Raw genomic sequence first — 14,975 nt, 5'->3', positions numbered from 1 at the left:
AAATAGTCTATTAGCAGGATGGGAAGAGTCCTTCATGATGCTGGCTGCCCTGCTCCTGCATCTACTGGAATATACAGTGGGTACGGAAAGTATTCAGACCCCCTTAAATGTTTCACTCTTTGTTATATTGCAGCCGTTTGCTAAAATAATTTATATTCCTTTTTTTCCTCATGAATCTACACACAGCACCCCATATTGATAGAAAAACAGAGAATTGTAGAAATTTTGCAGATTTATTAAAAAAGAAAAACTAAAATATCACATGGTGCTGTGACACTCATATATTTAACTCAGGTGCTGTCCATTTCTTCTGATCATCCTTGAGATGGTTCTACACCTTCATTTGAGTCCAGTTGATTAGGAAAGCCACACACCTACCTGTCTATATAAGACCTTACAGCTCACAGTGCATGTCAGAGCAAATGAGAATCATGAGGTCGGAGGAACTGCCTGAAGAGCTCAGAGACAGAATTGTGGCAAGGCAAAGATCTGGCAAGGTTACAAAAACATTTCTGCTGCACTTAAGGTTTCTAAGAGCACAGTGGCCTCCATAATCCTTAAATGGAAGACGTTTGGGACGACCAAAACCCTTCCTAGAGCTGGCCGTCCGGCCAAACTGAGCTATCGGGGGAGAAGAGCATTGGTGAGAGAGGTAATGAAGAACCCAAAGATCACTCTGGCTGAGCTCCAGAGATGCAGTCGGGAAATGGGAGAAAGTTGTAGACATAAGTCAACCATCACTGCAGCCCTTCACCAGTCGGGGCTTTATGGCAGAGTGGCCCGACGGAAGCCTCTCCTAAGTGCAAGACACATGAAAGACACCAGGCACTGCTCATCACCTGTCCAATACAGTCCCAACAGTGAAGCATGGTGGTGGTGTTTTTCAGCCGCAGGGACAGGGCGACTGGTTGCAATCGAGGAAAGATGAATGCGGCCAAGTACAGGGATATCCTGGACGAAAACCTTCTCCAGAGTGCTCAAGACCTCAGACTGGGCCGAAGGTTCACCTTCCAACAAGACAATGACCCTAAGCACACAGCTAAAATAATGAAGGAGTGACTTCACAACAATTCTGTGACTATTCTTGAATGGCCCTGACTTAATCTCAATTGAGCATCTCTGGAGAGACCTGAAAATGGCTGTCCACCAACGTTTACCATCCAACCTGACAGAACTGGAGAGGATCTGCAAGGAGGAATGGCAGAGGATCCCCAAATCCAGGTGTGAAAAACTTGTTGCATCTATCCCAAAAAGACTCAAGGCTGTATTAGATCAAACGGGTGCTTCTACTAAATACTGAGCAAAGGGTCTGAATACTTGGGACCATGTGATATTTAAGCTTTTTTTAATAAATCTGCAACAATTCTGTGTTTTTCTGTCAATATGGGGTGCTTTGTGTACATTAATGAGAAAAAAGGAACATAAGTGATTTTAGCAAATGGCTGCAATATAACAGAGTGAAAAATTGAAGGGGGTCTGAATACTTTCTGTACCCACTGTATGTCAGTGATCACCGAAAAGGCTGCATCCTTTGATTTTCTGAGAAAGCTTAACCACACGCTGCAGTGCCTTCCTCTCTGTAGCAGAACCGTTTCCTTACCACACTGTTACACACAAAGTGAGAATGCTCTCCGTTAAAGCTGTAGTTCTTAGTCCATCTTGTATAATCCTCAGAAAATATAGCCGTTGATGGTCCTTTATACAAGGCTACTACTGTTAGTTTTACCAAGTGAGGTTGTCGTTAACATCTACCCCCAAGTATTTAAAAATAGATACAATTTACACCTCAGCTCCTCACTACTCAGTGAAGGACAGTTCCCCTTGACTCCCATAGTATTTATTATTTTATGGCAGTAAATGGGGGATGAGATCTTTTTATGACATTCTACCAAATATCTTTCTCTGTGTTCATCAGGACAAATAAATGTATGCAGGTTTGGGACAGTCTGAGTAAATGATGACAGAATTCTTGGGTGAACTATCCCTTTTAGGCGACGTCAAAAATGTTGCTGAAAACTCAAGTTTTAAAGGTGACATTGTTAAATTACTGCTCCTCTGATCATAGTCTGTGCTTGCCAGAAGTGCATAGTGGAGCTCAATCTGGATCTCTGGCATGTTGAGAGATGAGACTTGAATATTAAAACAGATTAAATGTAACACAAGGCTGATTTCAGTTCAGTAATTGTGAGATGAGAGCAGATGAATGATTTCGTGTCTTTGTAATGTGATGTCTGTCTGCTAGAAGATTTGCATTTCTTTTCCATCACATTCTCTCCTATCTTAGAGGATATGACCACTTAAAACAAGCACAAAATGACACTGTGACATAATACAGCCTCTGATATCAGAACCTTTTGCATATGTTTACTATGAAATGTACGATTTTATGATACGTAAACATTTACTCATAATTATCAGAACCGACATTGTTTAGTAAGTGCAGGATATTCATAATTGTTAAATATCAACCTCAGATGTCCAACGTAACTACTGCTGTAGTTTATCACACTTAATGTCGACATTTTCTACTAACATTTCACTTCCAAACAAAAACGTCGAAATTAATTTAGTCCTTTCATGTTCACTTCATCTATTACAGGTTATAAGGCTTAACAACCATAAGCCATTTGTACTTTGACTTTCCCAAAAAGTGTAAACAGTGGGGTTTTGTGGTCCTATCAAAACATTGCTCTGTTTGTTTAGCATCTCAACTAGCTTGACACAGCGATATTGCCTCAAGCACTGGTGTGTACATTTTGTTTTTTTTATTCAAATAAATGTAATCATCCTGGCATTGGAATTAAACACTGTATCTTTCAAATAAATGCCATTTGATATTTTGTGTTGAATTCAACATTTGCAAGTGCAGATCAAATATTCTTATATGGGTCAATGACGTATAAAATATATATTGCAGTTATTCAAACATTAGGAATGTGGTGTACACATAAATGCAGATTAAAATAAAAATCGTATTGTTTTTTATCTGTGAATTTGCCATAGCCAACAATTTAATGTGGTTCTACCGTGATTCATCTTTTAATGTTAAATGTATTCATTTCCTTGACATGCTTAACATTCTATACACATCTTTAGTATTTACAGTGTTTAGAAAAAAGTATTTATTTTGTCTTCTTAAATGAACAAAATTAACAAACATTCACTTAAGCATACTGTATCTGAGATTCATATTTCACAAACAATTCCACAAAAAATGATATTACATTGTTTATTTAATGCGATTATTGGTCACATCACATGATGTGGTTAGACATCACTGACCCATATAATTGGATAAGGTTTTTTTTGTTGTTGATTTATTTGTACATCAGTTTTGCAAGTGGGACAGAGAGAAAGTAAGTGAGTTACTAAACCAAGTTTATTTAGTGTCAGCATCCAACAGTCGATCAATCAAAAGTTCATAGTATTAAACTGTAGTGACTTCAGTGTAGATGACACATTTGTATTATTATTTTCGGTATGTACGCTGTTTAATGTTGATGCACACATTATAGTCTTTGTGTCATAAACATACTCTTCATACCATGGCTGAAGCTTCCCAAAATATATGCATTCATCATAAAATCGAACGAAAAAGCCAGATATTATATTGCTGCATGAAAAGGAAGCCTATTTTTATGCAGTTTATACATTATTGCTTTGTGACATTACTTTAATTACTGTAATACGTCTGAATGTTTTATATTTGAGTTTGTTTCTGATTCTCATTACTCTGTGATGATTCTCATTAGATTCTCATTACTGTAAGACAGCAAATCATGTCCATAATGTCCATAAATCAAGGGCAGTGCATCTGCTAGTGTATAAATACTTTACAATTTGATTATTACCCTTTTCCACATTAATAATGAGAATTTTAGGGCATTGGAAATAATGTCACGATGTAAACATTGTAATGACAGAAAAGTGTTACTTTCCCAATATATCATTTTGTTTGATTTCAGATGAAGTGTAAACTAGATACAGAAACAGAAGGTTAATTTCGCTGCCAGTAGATGGCACCGTGAGCTTTTTCAACGTTCCCACAGGTACAGATAATGTTTTAATAAAACATTTTTTACAAATAAATCCACACAAACAAGCTTACAGTTCCACTTTATTTCAAGATGTCTTTGAAAACATCTCTACCGAAATAATGAAGATATAAAGCACGTGAAAAACGACTTTCAAAACTGTTTCTCTCATTTTCTACCCTCAGGCGTTGTATTTTCACATCTCTATGTATGTAGTAGTAATTCAGCATCTGAGCCTCTCCTGCCTTCAGTCGGCTTGTCTATCTCGCTCTGTATTGTGCTCCCCTGTTATTGTTATCGATCTGAAGTAACACGCTTTGAAGCTCTAGAATTGAGGCTGATGAAGAAAGACACTGACCTCAATGTTCTCTGAGCTTTATCAATTATAACAGCTGCCCAAACTTCGCTATGTTTTTGAAGAGTCTCAGACTCTCGGTTTGAGATTTCCTGCCGAGCTACACTGACATGTCTGCTGGTTTTGAAGGAGAAGACCAGTGACAACCGACGGTGAAAGACTCGCAGGAATTTTAAATGTAAGTTCTGCGTGTGTTTGTTTGATGGCATTAGGTAAGGTAAACCAGGCCCACGGGCTGCAATATATGAAAGAAGGAAGCGGGAGAGCCCCGCACTGCCATCAAACCCCTATGAATAATTCAGCATCTGTCTCTGAGTTTTGAAAGGAGATGATGCGTATCTATTATTCTGTATCTGTACAGCTCGGCAGAATAACCTCTCGGCCTCTGCCGTAATCGACATTCCCTGACCCTCACACGTAGCCGAGAGGTCAGAAATCACAGTATGCGAGTTCACCACACCCTATGGCTGTTTTGAGATCAAGTAAGTGGCGTATAAGGCCTACGATGACCAGATATACTGTCTAGGTAGGGAGCGCTCTAGATTTTAAATATTGCATTTCGTTGTTACACTTCCTTGAGAGAATGTAGTCAGAGTAGAAAAATAAGTAAATTACAGTTGGACAGTGCAAAGCCTGTTATTTTTCCCATTCATCTCAATGGAAGTCGCATGGCTGGCCGAGTCTCTTCTCTCATAGGCACTCAGTTCCCGAAATGTTTTTTTAACCAATCACAGGAGCAGTACATGCAATGTGACTGTTCACTCTCCAAAATGAAAATGACATCCAGACAGCACTGATTGGCTAATGGCACCATGAAAACATAAACAGCCCCGGGCCCTTCATTAAAGACTGCGCCATTGCGTGAGCCGTGACGTCAAAAACAGTTTCATTGTGAGTAATACAGTATACAGCTGATGAAATATGCTTTTTATTGATGTTAAGTAAACTATTAACTAATGTAAAATAAAATAGATATTATTTAACGGTGGGTAAACATTTTAACCAGATTTGAGCCCTGGTAGAGGCCATAGTTAGATGCCATAAATAAATCCAGTCATAGATTGTGTATTAATCTATTATTTGCAGGTTTTGGCTTTTTGTCCATTGAAGAATTATTTGAGTTTTTAAGGGGATAGTTCACCCAAAAAATTATAATCTTTCATTTATTTACATTGCAAACAAAAGAAGATATTTTGAGTGGTTTTGTGTCCATACAATGGAAGTCAATGGCGGCAAATGTTGTTTGGTTACCAACATTCTTCAATATATCTTCTCTTGAAAAGACAGAAAGTCATACAGGTTTGAAATGACATGAGAGTGAAAAAGCAATTAAAGAATTTTGGGGTGAACTAAACTTTTGAAAGTTTTGTAAGTAAATAAAATCATATTACAACATTATATCCCCCGACCATCAAGACATCCTCATTAGTATAATCTTTTGGGTTTGTATGTTGAGTATGTTCATTTATTTTTCGCTGCTCATATCTAGGCTGTTATTGATTTCCCGAGTCTGTGTTTGCCCCAGCTTAATCGCGTTTGGCTCGAAACGCAACCTTGTTCTGCTCTCAGGTTTGTGCTATAAGAATCGCCGGCTGTGACCTTGCCGCTGAGTGAACGGCACAGAGCGCAGCGCAGCATGAAGAATGAAGCGTGCAGTGAACGAGGGGAATCTAAAGTATTGGAGAGGGACATGTTCACGCTGGCAGATGAGAAGCACAGGAGAGCTTCAACTGATTGCAGTAGCCACGCCTTCTGCCAAAGAGATCCTCAAAGTTAGACGTTAACAGAGTTCAGTTTAAAGATGTCGCGGGTCAGGGTGAACAAATGAAGTCGCTTACTCGGACTGTCAAACTGGGCCATATACAAGGCTGTCTTATTACTTTTTTTGCTTCCTTTAAGTTGTCCTCAAAGGTTACTACTTATGTGCTCAGATAATGTAAGAGCTACATATATGTGAGGTGTTAAAGCGATTTTGGACTTTAGACATATACAGATCAAATGTGTACCTTAAATGCATTGTACAGTACGTGGCTTTGGACAAAAGCGTCTGCCAAAGTTCCCATGTGACCTTGCAATGTCACACGGGCCTGCCGTCTTGTAAAGCAGCTAAATGAGTTGTATTTTTAGACAGGTTCATTGGTATTCTGTGGGACTGTCTCTTCTGACTAATGGCAGATGGCGGAGTGTTCTGTAAACTTTTTTGAATAGAGTTAGTATTTAGAGAAATGTCTGTTTATCATTGGTACTGGTGTAGAAACGACACACTTTCTAAATATAACAATTAAAAAATGAATAATAATATATTTTTATGGCAGCCAATAGAACTCTATTGTAAAAAGTTAAAAGTTAGGTTAATTGCTGCTTGCAGCTATATTTTGTCAAATTTGTTTGTTTTAAAAAATCAATAGCTTTCTTGATCCATTTGTGAATTAAAAATGTCACTGGACAGTTGGCCGCATGAATTCAACCAATGAATGTTGACAAAACTTTAAGATGCACTTTTAGACCCTTATCATCCTTCCCAAAGGCACAGTTTAAGAATAAAGCCAAGATGATGTGACCCGCATGAGAATAACTATAAGAACTTAACTCATATTACACAATGTGTCTGTGAATATTGCTTCTTTCATTTCTTTCATTTGTTAGAGGTCACTCTGTTTCTTAGAACTCATGAATGCAAAAACAGCAGCTTTATGAACTGTAGATATAGATCGAGCATGTGTGTGTGTTCACAGATGTTGTTTTAGACAGGTCAGCCCCTGAGCTTACCCAGAGGTGCCGCATCATGCAGCGGTCCTGACAGAATCACGCTCGGTTCTGGCTCATCTCGCTTTATCTGCCCCCGAATTTCCATCTGGATCTCTCTCATTCCATTTCTCTCATTTATCTGATCCTTTGTCCACTCAGACATCGTGGTGTAATATTAAGATTGATTTGCGATAGAATCTTTAATCAACTCATCAGACAAAAGATTATGCGATGAGATTGATGGCACGCACAATAAACGATTGTTGTCCAAAGCCTCTTATTTAAAATAATGACTTTATAATGGGACGTTAATGAGAGATTTTTTTATTGTGACCCGTTGGACCTCCTATTGTGTTTCAGCGTTGTTCAGTTGGATTCGCCAAACACGCCGGAACCACGTCACATCCTGTCACTCCACTCCCTCCCCATCACAGACATCCACTGTGGCCTGATGGGACCACAAGCCCGTGTTGCCACAGCATCACTAGATCAAACTGTTAAGGTGAGTTATTGTATCTGGCCTTTTCTGATTTACATTTAGTCTTTTTGCAGACGCTTTTATCCAAAGCGACTTACAAAGAGTTCGGGGAGCAATAAGCGATATGTCATAAGTGATCATAAATATTTGCTCTTCAGTTAAAAAAAAACATCTGTCATTATTTATTTACCCTCATGTGGTTCAAAAGCTGTATATGACACTTTCTTCTGTGGAACACGAAATGTATCAGTGGTTGTGTGTTCATATAATGGAAGTCAATGGGGTCCAGTGTTGCTTGGTGACCAACATTTTTCGAAATATCTTCTTTTGTGTTCAGTCGAAGAAAGGAAGTAAAAACACAAAAGAAGATATTTTGTAGAATGTGGTAACCGAACAGCACTGACCCCCATTCACTTCTATTATATGGACACAAAGCCTCTCAATGGGTGCCAGTTAACAACATTCTTCAAAATATCTTGTTTTGCGTTGTTCGGAAGAAAATCATACAGGTTTGAAATGACAAGAAGGTGATAAAATGATGACAGAATTTTTATTTTTAAATAATAGATCATTGTATTATTGAGATCAATATACTGTAGGTATACATGTTTTTATTGGTTTACATATTTGATTCATCATTTGTATTTTTTTGGTGTTCCACATATAATTTCTGAAATGTCAGAAAACGTTTCATCATATGTTTATAATCTGCAGGTACATCTACACACAGCCTCACACCTTTCTAATGCTTCCTGACGTTATCTATTTTTATTAAATTGTAAACACAAATGATTCTTACGGTTGTTTATCTTCTGGATAACTTATTTAATATGCTGATGTCTTCATCTGTTCTCTTCAGTGTCGGAGAAATCTTTTGAAAAGCATAAATATTTATGAAGTCATATTGTACGGTCCTAAAGCTGCCTCACTTGTAATCCAGTTTGTTGCTTATTCAAGTCTGATAATGGCATGAAGAAATCCGGTCATGAGGGGTCCTTTGCTTCAGATAATTTATCTTCCATGTTTAGTGTGGGGAAGATGCTCTTAAATTATTGTTTGCACTGATGAGACCTTGAATTGTCATTCAAAGAAAGTTTTCATTCCATTTGCGGCCGTACTTTGTCGACTGGCACTTTTGATGGACCTTGTTAGCCAAGCCTCTTGTCTTCCAGCGGAAACACTTAAACAGGATAATTTTGTTTTAAATGCATAATAATGCACGCTTCCCCTTTCTCGAGTTGTGAACTTGGGTGGAATTCGATTTTCTCTATGACACTAGGTCAGTACGTGTCGTGCTGGTCTAAACCGGATAGCCAACAGACAGCGGTCTGAGTGCTGATGTTTGGCACTCGGGGCTGTTTCTCCTGGACGCCTCCGGGCGATGTGCTTGATTCGATTGAGGAGACTGTTTGAAGATAGGTGCTGGAGAGACTGATGTCCCTGAGGGATGGATGGACAGTGTGCATAAGAACACACTCTTCCAACAGATTAAACAAATCCATACATTATCAATACTAGTAATCTAATGGTTTACATCCATGAAGTGCTAAGCAAGGTTTACATTTTCTCTCTGTATACAGTATATGTGGGAACATGCCCCTTAGGAAGATTTTAAATAAAATGTTTTTTTTTTCAGAAAAGCAATCATTCTGGTTTCAGAGACTAGATTATTATAGCTTCAGATTCTGCTATTGTGTCACTTAATTACCTTTTCTCATTTTTAAGGGTATTAAAAGGTTACACTTGTCAGTATTTCCTTATTTTAGGCTTGAATCCATTATTTTAGACACTTCCATTCTATATGATATGTAAAATACGTTTAGAAGGGGGGTGGGTTAGGGTTGGCGTGGTGGGATGGGATTGGGTGACAGCAACGTACCTCCAAGGTCAACCAGAGATCATCCTTTGGAATCGGATGCTGTTAAAGTACCTCAGTGAGAATCCTTTTCATCATTTATTCATCCTCATATCATTACAAATGACAAGTCTGACTTACTTTCTTCCGCAGAACACAAAAGAAGATGCTTTGGTTACCGAATAACATTGGCCCCATTGATGTTTCTCAAAATATCATCTTGTGTGATTCACACAAGAAATAAATCTACAGGTGTAGTTCTCAATTCACCTGACAGCACTTGGTTGAGTCTCTATGCCTCTTATCATTGACATTGCATTGACAGGATTACGACAACTAATCAAGCCCATTATATTGAAGGCATAGCCATGACTGATCGTGGGGCACATGTTGTGAGGATCTGTCATAAATGACTGGCTGCTTAGTTTTTGTTTAAGATGGAGGTGTGCCCGCGGCACCAGGCGTTCAATGTCACACCGAGTGCACTCGCTCATTACCCAGAATCCCCTGTGGGGCTTTCGCAGGACCAGTTGCTGTCACAGCAGAGCTCTATTGAAGAGAAATGGGAGGAGGAGATGGCAGGGGCTGGCTGTGGGTGACTGCGGTAATAAAGGGCCGTCAAGTTTACCACATCGGGAATCACACCTCAGCAGGGTACACAATTAGCAGTAGTCATGCGCGGAATGAGAGTAGAAATTAGCTTTTTTGTCAGGTGACCTGGAACTTTAAAAAGACCAGCAATATGAGACATGGTTCACATTTTGTGATGTAGATGTGGACTTTAATATATATGCATTTTTGGTTACACTTTGCAAGATGACTTTCATTATTGCATTAGTTAAGCATTTATTAAACATACTAATGTTAATACATTTCTTTCTTTATTAAAATATTTGTTAATTTTAACAATTCTTTAATCCTTTTGAATCAATTATTCTGTGTTATTAGTTAAGGCGCCATGATTTATTTGAACAAACAATAAACAAAATAAAACAAGCAATAAAATTCAATAAATAAAAAAATTATATTTGTTGTTACTAACATTACCAGTGTTTAAAAATGCTTTTTAGTTTGAAATAACTATTAGTGGCATAATAATCTAAATCTGAGTTATTTCAGTTTAATTAATATTTTCAGTTGTATTAAAATTTAAATTATAATTACAATAATACGAATAATATAATATTATTCTATAATATATATAAAATCTTGTGTTCTCTTTTTATGTTATTTTGTAATTGTTTTTAAATGTAAATTATATAATTTAAAGTATTTAATTGCTATTTATTGTTTCAGTTAATGGCTGATTATTCTATTTTGCATTATTAGTCAAATAATGTTTAGATATTAAATTCATATAAATATTTTATTTAACTTAAATTTTAATTTGAGTTAACATAAATGTTTGAATAGTTTTAGTTCAGTCAACTATAATAACATTATAGTTTTGAATTCACACGCTGTTGACAGGTGGGGCACAGAGTCAATTTTAGACACACCTTCAGTGTCCTCTCTGTTAGGCCGCTTGAAAATAATCTTTGGACCGTGACCTTCACAGCATCATAGCAGCAGGTTTTAGAATTTTCCAGATGCTCTCAAAGTTTCTTGTGGGAGATGGACGTCCAAACAAAATGTGCTGGCGGTCTGGTTTAATCAGGCCCGTCTCATGCTGTCAAAAGCCATTTGAGCTCAGTGGCTGCTGTCAGGGCCCCGGAGCTGATCTATATCAGAATCGATCACACCCCCACCCGAAGAGCCGGTGATGAAATTTGTTTGTGTTGTATGTGGGAAACCTGCCTGCACAGTTTCATTGTGCTAATGCTCTGACTCTCAGCTGTTTTGAAAGACGGTGTCATGGCCTGTCCCTGTAGATATTGTCATGGATGAAAGATCCTTATCGACACAAGCCGGATGTTCTGCCACATGCTTCCAATTATCTGTCAAAGATAGCGAAGGGTTAATCCAAGACAGTTTATTGACTTTGACACGTATGTGACCCGCATGCCATGACTCATTCAGTCAGTTTCGTATCACTAAGGTATCATTCTTCAGATCGTATCCATTGTGTTTGCAATTGACTCTGACAGGGTTTAAACACTGTATTTTACTTTCTGTTCGATTTGATGGCCATAATTTCAAACCAGCGCGACCTTTGTTAAACATCAACACCAATAAGACGCTTGTGTGCTTAAGATGAAGTTTTGTGTTAGCAGCGTCAGAGCTGATTCAGGTGTTCTCGCATCAGGGCCCTGAGAGCTGATGAGCATTTTAAAGACTGAAGCTGAAGGGACTCACAACCTAAACTTTGTCACAATCTGCATTCAGTCTGGTCTCTATCCTTTGGCGGCCTGTGAACGACTTCTGTTAGCCGAACCAAATAATTTTGAAGCTCACTTAAATGAGATTGAAAAGCAGCCAAAATCTCCCTGGCAGGCGTTCAAGCGCAGCAGTCCTTCATTTGATTTTGGGATTGTTTTGTTGGCACTTGATCTGGACTAGTTAAAGGCCTTGCTTTTGTTAATTTGTCACTGTATGCTTAAGTTGTTGCTAACGGTTTAAGATTTGTATATCTGTTTTGAATTTGTCGGGTAAAAATAGTTACAGTAGGTGATAAAAATTGAAGCTTCTAGCGTTTGAACAAAATGTAACCAGCAGAGCATTTATAGCCAAATCAAAACGTTAAAGGTGCAATGTGTGAGATTAAGGAGGATCTATTCACAGAAATAAAATATACTATAGATAACAATGTCTTCAGAGGTGTATAAAGACATTTTCATTTTAGGTTTTTATTACCTTAGAATGAGCTTTTTCTATCTACGTTTTTTTTGTAAAGATTTAATTTGGGGCATTTTTGCCTTTATTTGGACAGCTGTTTTGTAGAGAGGACAGGAAGTGAAGTGGGTTAGAGAGAGGGGGTGGGATCGGGAAAGGATCTCGAGCCGGGACTCGAACTCGGGTCGCCCGGAGCGCAACGGCAATATATGTCGGAGCACTTTACTACAAGGCTATCGGCTCCGATTATGTCTATCTACTTACATTAAAAGTCCCCATACACAGAATTCACCATGTTGTCCCTATACGGACAAACTGCTCTACAGAGTGCGTTTCGTAAATACGTTATCTCCTTTGGCAAGTGACAACATCTTAGTCCTGTGAGAGCCGCCGTAGTGGTTTGAAAGGGAGGGGGAGTGAGCCGTTGGTTGCAATTCACAACCTTACCACTAAAATTCACACACAAATCCTTTAAGTGAATATCTTTAAGATATTATCATATATGTAATATAAAAAAGAATTGAAAACGTAACCAAATGGAACTGACTGAAAAACAAACAATAAACGTAGATCTCGCCATTTTATATTATAAATATTAACAGTTAGTAATTTTTTTCCTGTCACACCATTAGACCACCCACCAACATCTGGATGGAAACGTATCCTCGTCTTTTATGGTGAATGTTTTTCTGGAGGGCTCTTTTAAAAGCAGAAAATGGGTTTTCCACCGCCGAAAATGCTCACATCTGGCAATCAGCATTGTCATGACATCCCTATTCTGTGGTCCATGAGGGATTCGTCACATTGCATTTACTCTTCAGCTGATTGGCTCAAAGAATCAAGTGTTAAAGTGGTACATTGCTGAGCCCATAATAGGAAGATACTCGGGACCTGCAGCAGATATGAAATATACAGAAAATACTATCAATACTAAATAACAGTATGCAGAATAGTTGGTGAGAGCAATGTTAGTAGTTACAAAGTGTGGATGATATCATCATTTTATTTAAGTAATGCATTTAATTAGCTAATGTTCGAGGTGACTGTAAATAGTCATTTTCAAGATGAAAGCGTAATTAAAGTTTTTAATAACACTGATGTTTCAGTTTTCTTTCCCCGTTTCTGGGTGGATCCACACCTGTTGTTTTCGTTCTTGATGTTTTTTCAACAAACCAGAGATGAACACATTTCTGTCCGTGTGAGAAAGAGACAATGTGAAGCTCACTGGTAAGGTTCAATGTCATAGTTGTTTTGTCTTCAAAGTCAGGATGTCTGATTTCTGATGAACTGCCCGGGCTACTTTCTCCTTTTGAGCTAATCTCTGTTTATACATTTTAGATGAAGTTGAGAGAAGCAATTTCACTCGGTTCTTTAAGCTACACATCCGCTGGCCTTGGATGAAGTGTGTTTACTCTAATAGATTGTGGGTTGAGTCATGCAATACTTTTCGTTTAATACATTTATATACTGTCTAAAGGTTTTAATGGGGAGATTTAAGATACGGGGTTGGGATTGAGAACGGGTTGTTTCACATAAATTGTTTCTAAATGCATGTGTAAATATTACTGTTGTATTATTATAAGTGAAAATGAACTTGTTTAGGTCTGAAAAAATACAGAGCATCTTTTCTGTTATCATCACCTGTTTCTCCAGTTTTAATTTTCTGCAAATAAATGCAAATAGAAACTATATTTGTATTTGAAACGTGGAAGAAATATTGTACGTTTTTTTCCTTCTGTGAACTACTATTTTTTACCTAAACCTATACCCATAATTCGAAATTCCCTAAAAAACGAAAATACACCCTTCTGTTTGTCCCGTGTCCCCCTCAGACAAAGTGCTCACTGTCAGATTGCCATCAATCAGATGGATAATTCAGACGTTTAATTTGTCCTGCTGTTGTCCATCAGTCATCTGAGCTCAATAGATTTGGCTTCAGTGGATTACAGCCTGTCAGTCTTCGGAGATGCGTGTGGGGAATCCGGGAGGTCACTCAGCACACAGATCATGAGGTGTTTCTGTGTCAAGCCTATTGGCTATAAACAGATAAGTGTTGGGCGTTTAATCATTGGGTTACAAACATCTAACATCTAAATGAATTGAGATGGAAATCAGGCAGGACATCCTGATACATGTCATGGTCTTTGACCACTTGAGCCATGACCTTTAGACAGCCTTGATTTATCAGATGGTTAACTAGTTTAGTTGAAAAACATGACCCTTGTCCTACTTACCGAGGAGGCTTATGCACATGGTTTTAAATGAAATAAATAACATTTTTGTTTTCGTTTTAATTGTATAAATTAAAGAGTCAATGCAAGGTCGAGTTAAAAGTAACTAGATGCAAAAACTTGATTTTAACAACAGTTTTTGGAGTGTAGAAAGAAAATGATAAGACTCGGAACAACATGATAGTCAGTAAACCGTAACCATTTTTCGGTGAACTATACCTTTAAATAATAGGATTTGTTTCCTGCATAGATTTTCTGAGCCAGTAAGAGAGACGAACAGATAATGGGCAGATTCCTTTTGCTCTTGCAGTTTTATGACAGGGTCACAGGCATTGATCCTGTTCATCTACTGGCTAAGACCCAAAATGATATTCCGGTCAGTTTGTCTTCTTTAGGATGGCACATCAATCACTCTGGCTTTATGCAGGATGTGCTGTGACGCTCTGACCAAACACTCACAATGTTTTTCTGCTCTTCAAGTAGAACATTTGACCCTAACTTT

General features: G+C 38.0%; 1 protein-coding gene across 1 annotated transcript in view; it reads left to right on the top strand.

The window, feature by feature from the left end:
• wdr18 (WD repeat domain 18) overlaps positions 1 to 14,975 on the top strand; it is a 49,365-nt gene that overhangs the window by 2,059 nt on the left and 32,331 nt on the right. Inside the window, exon 4 of the mRNA XM_079482737.1 lies at positions 7,498 to 7,639. Coding sequence (XP_079338863.1) covers positions 7,498 to 7,639 — 142 coding nt within the window. The remainder of the gene's footprint in view (positions 1 to 7,497; positions 7,640 to 14,975) is intronic.

Source organism: Barbatula barbatula (assembly GCF_947034865.1).
Source record: "Barbatula barbatula genome assembly, chromosome: 20".
Taxonomy (NCBI): Eukaryota; Metazoa; Chordata; class Actinopteri; order Cypriniformes; family Nemacheilidae; genus Barbatula; species Barbatula barbatula.
This window is presented reverse-complemented; position numbering and strand designations above follow the sequence as displayed.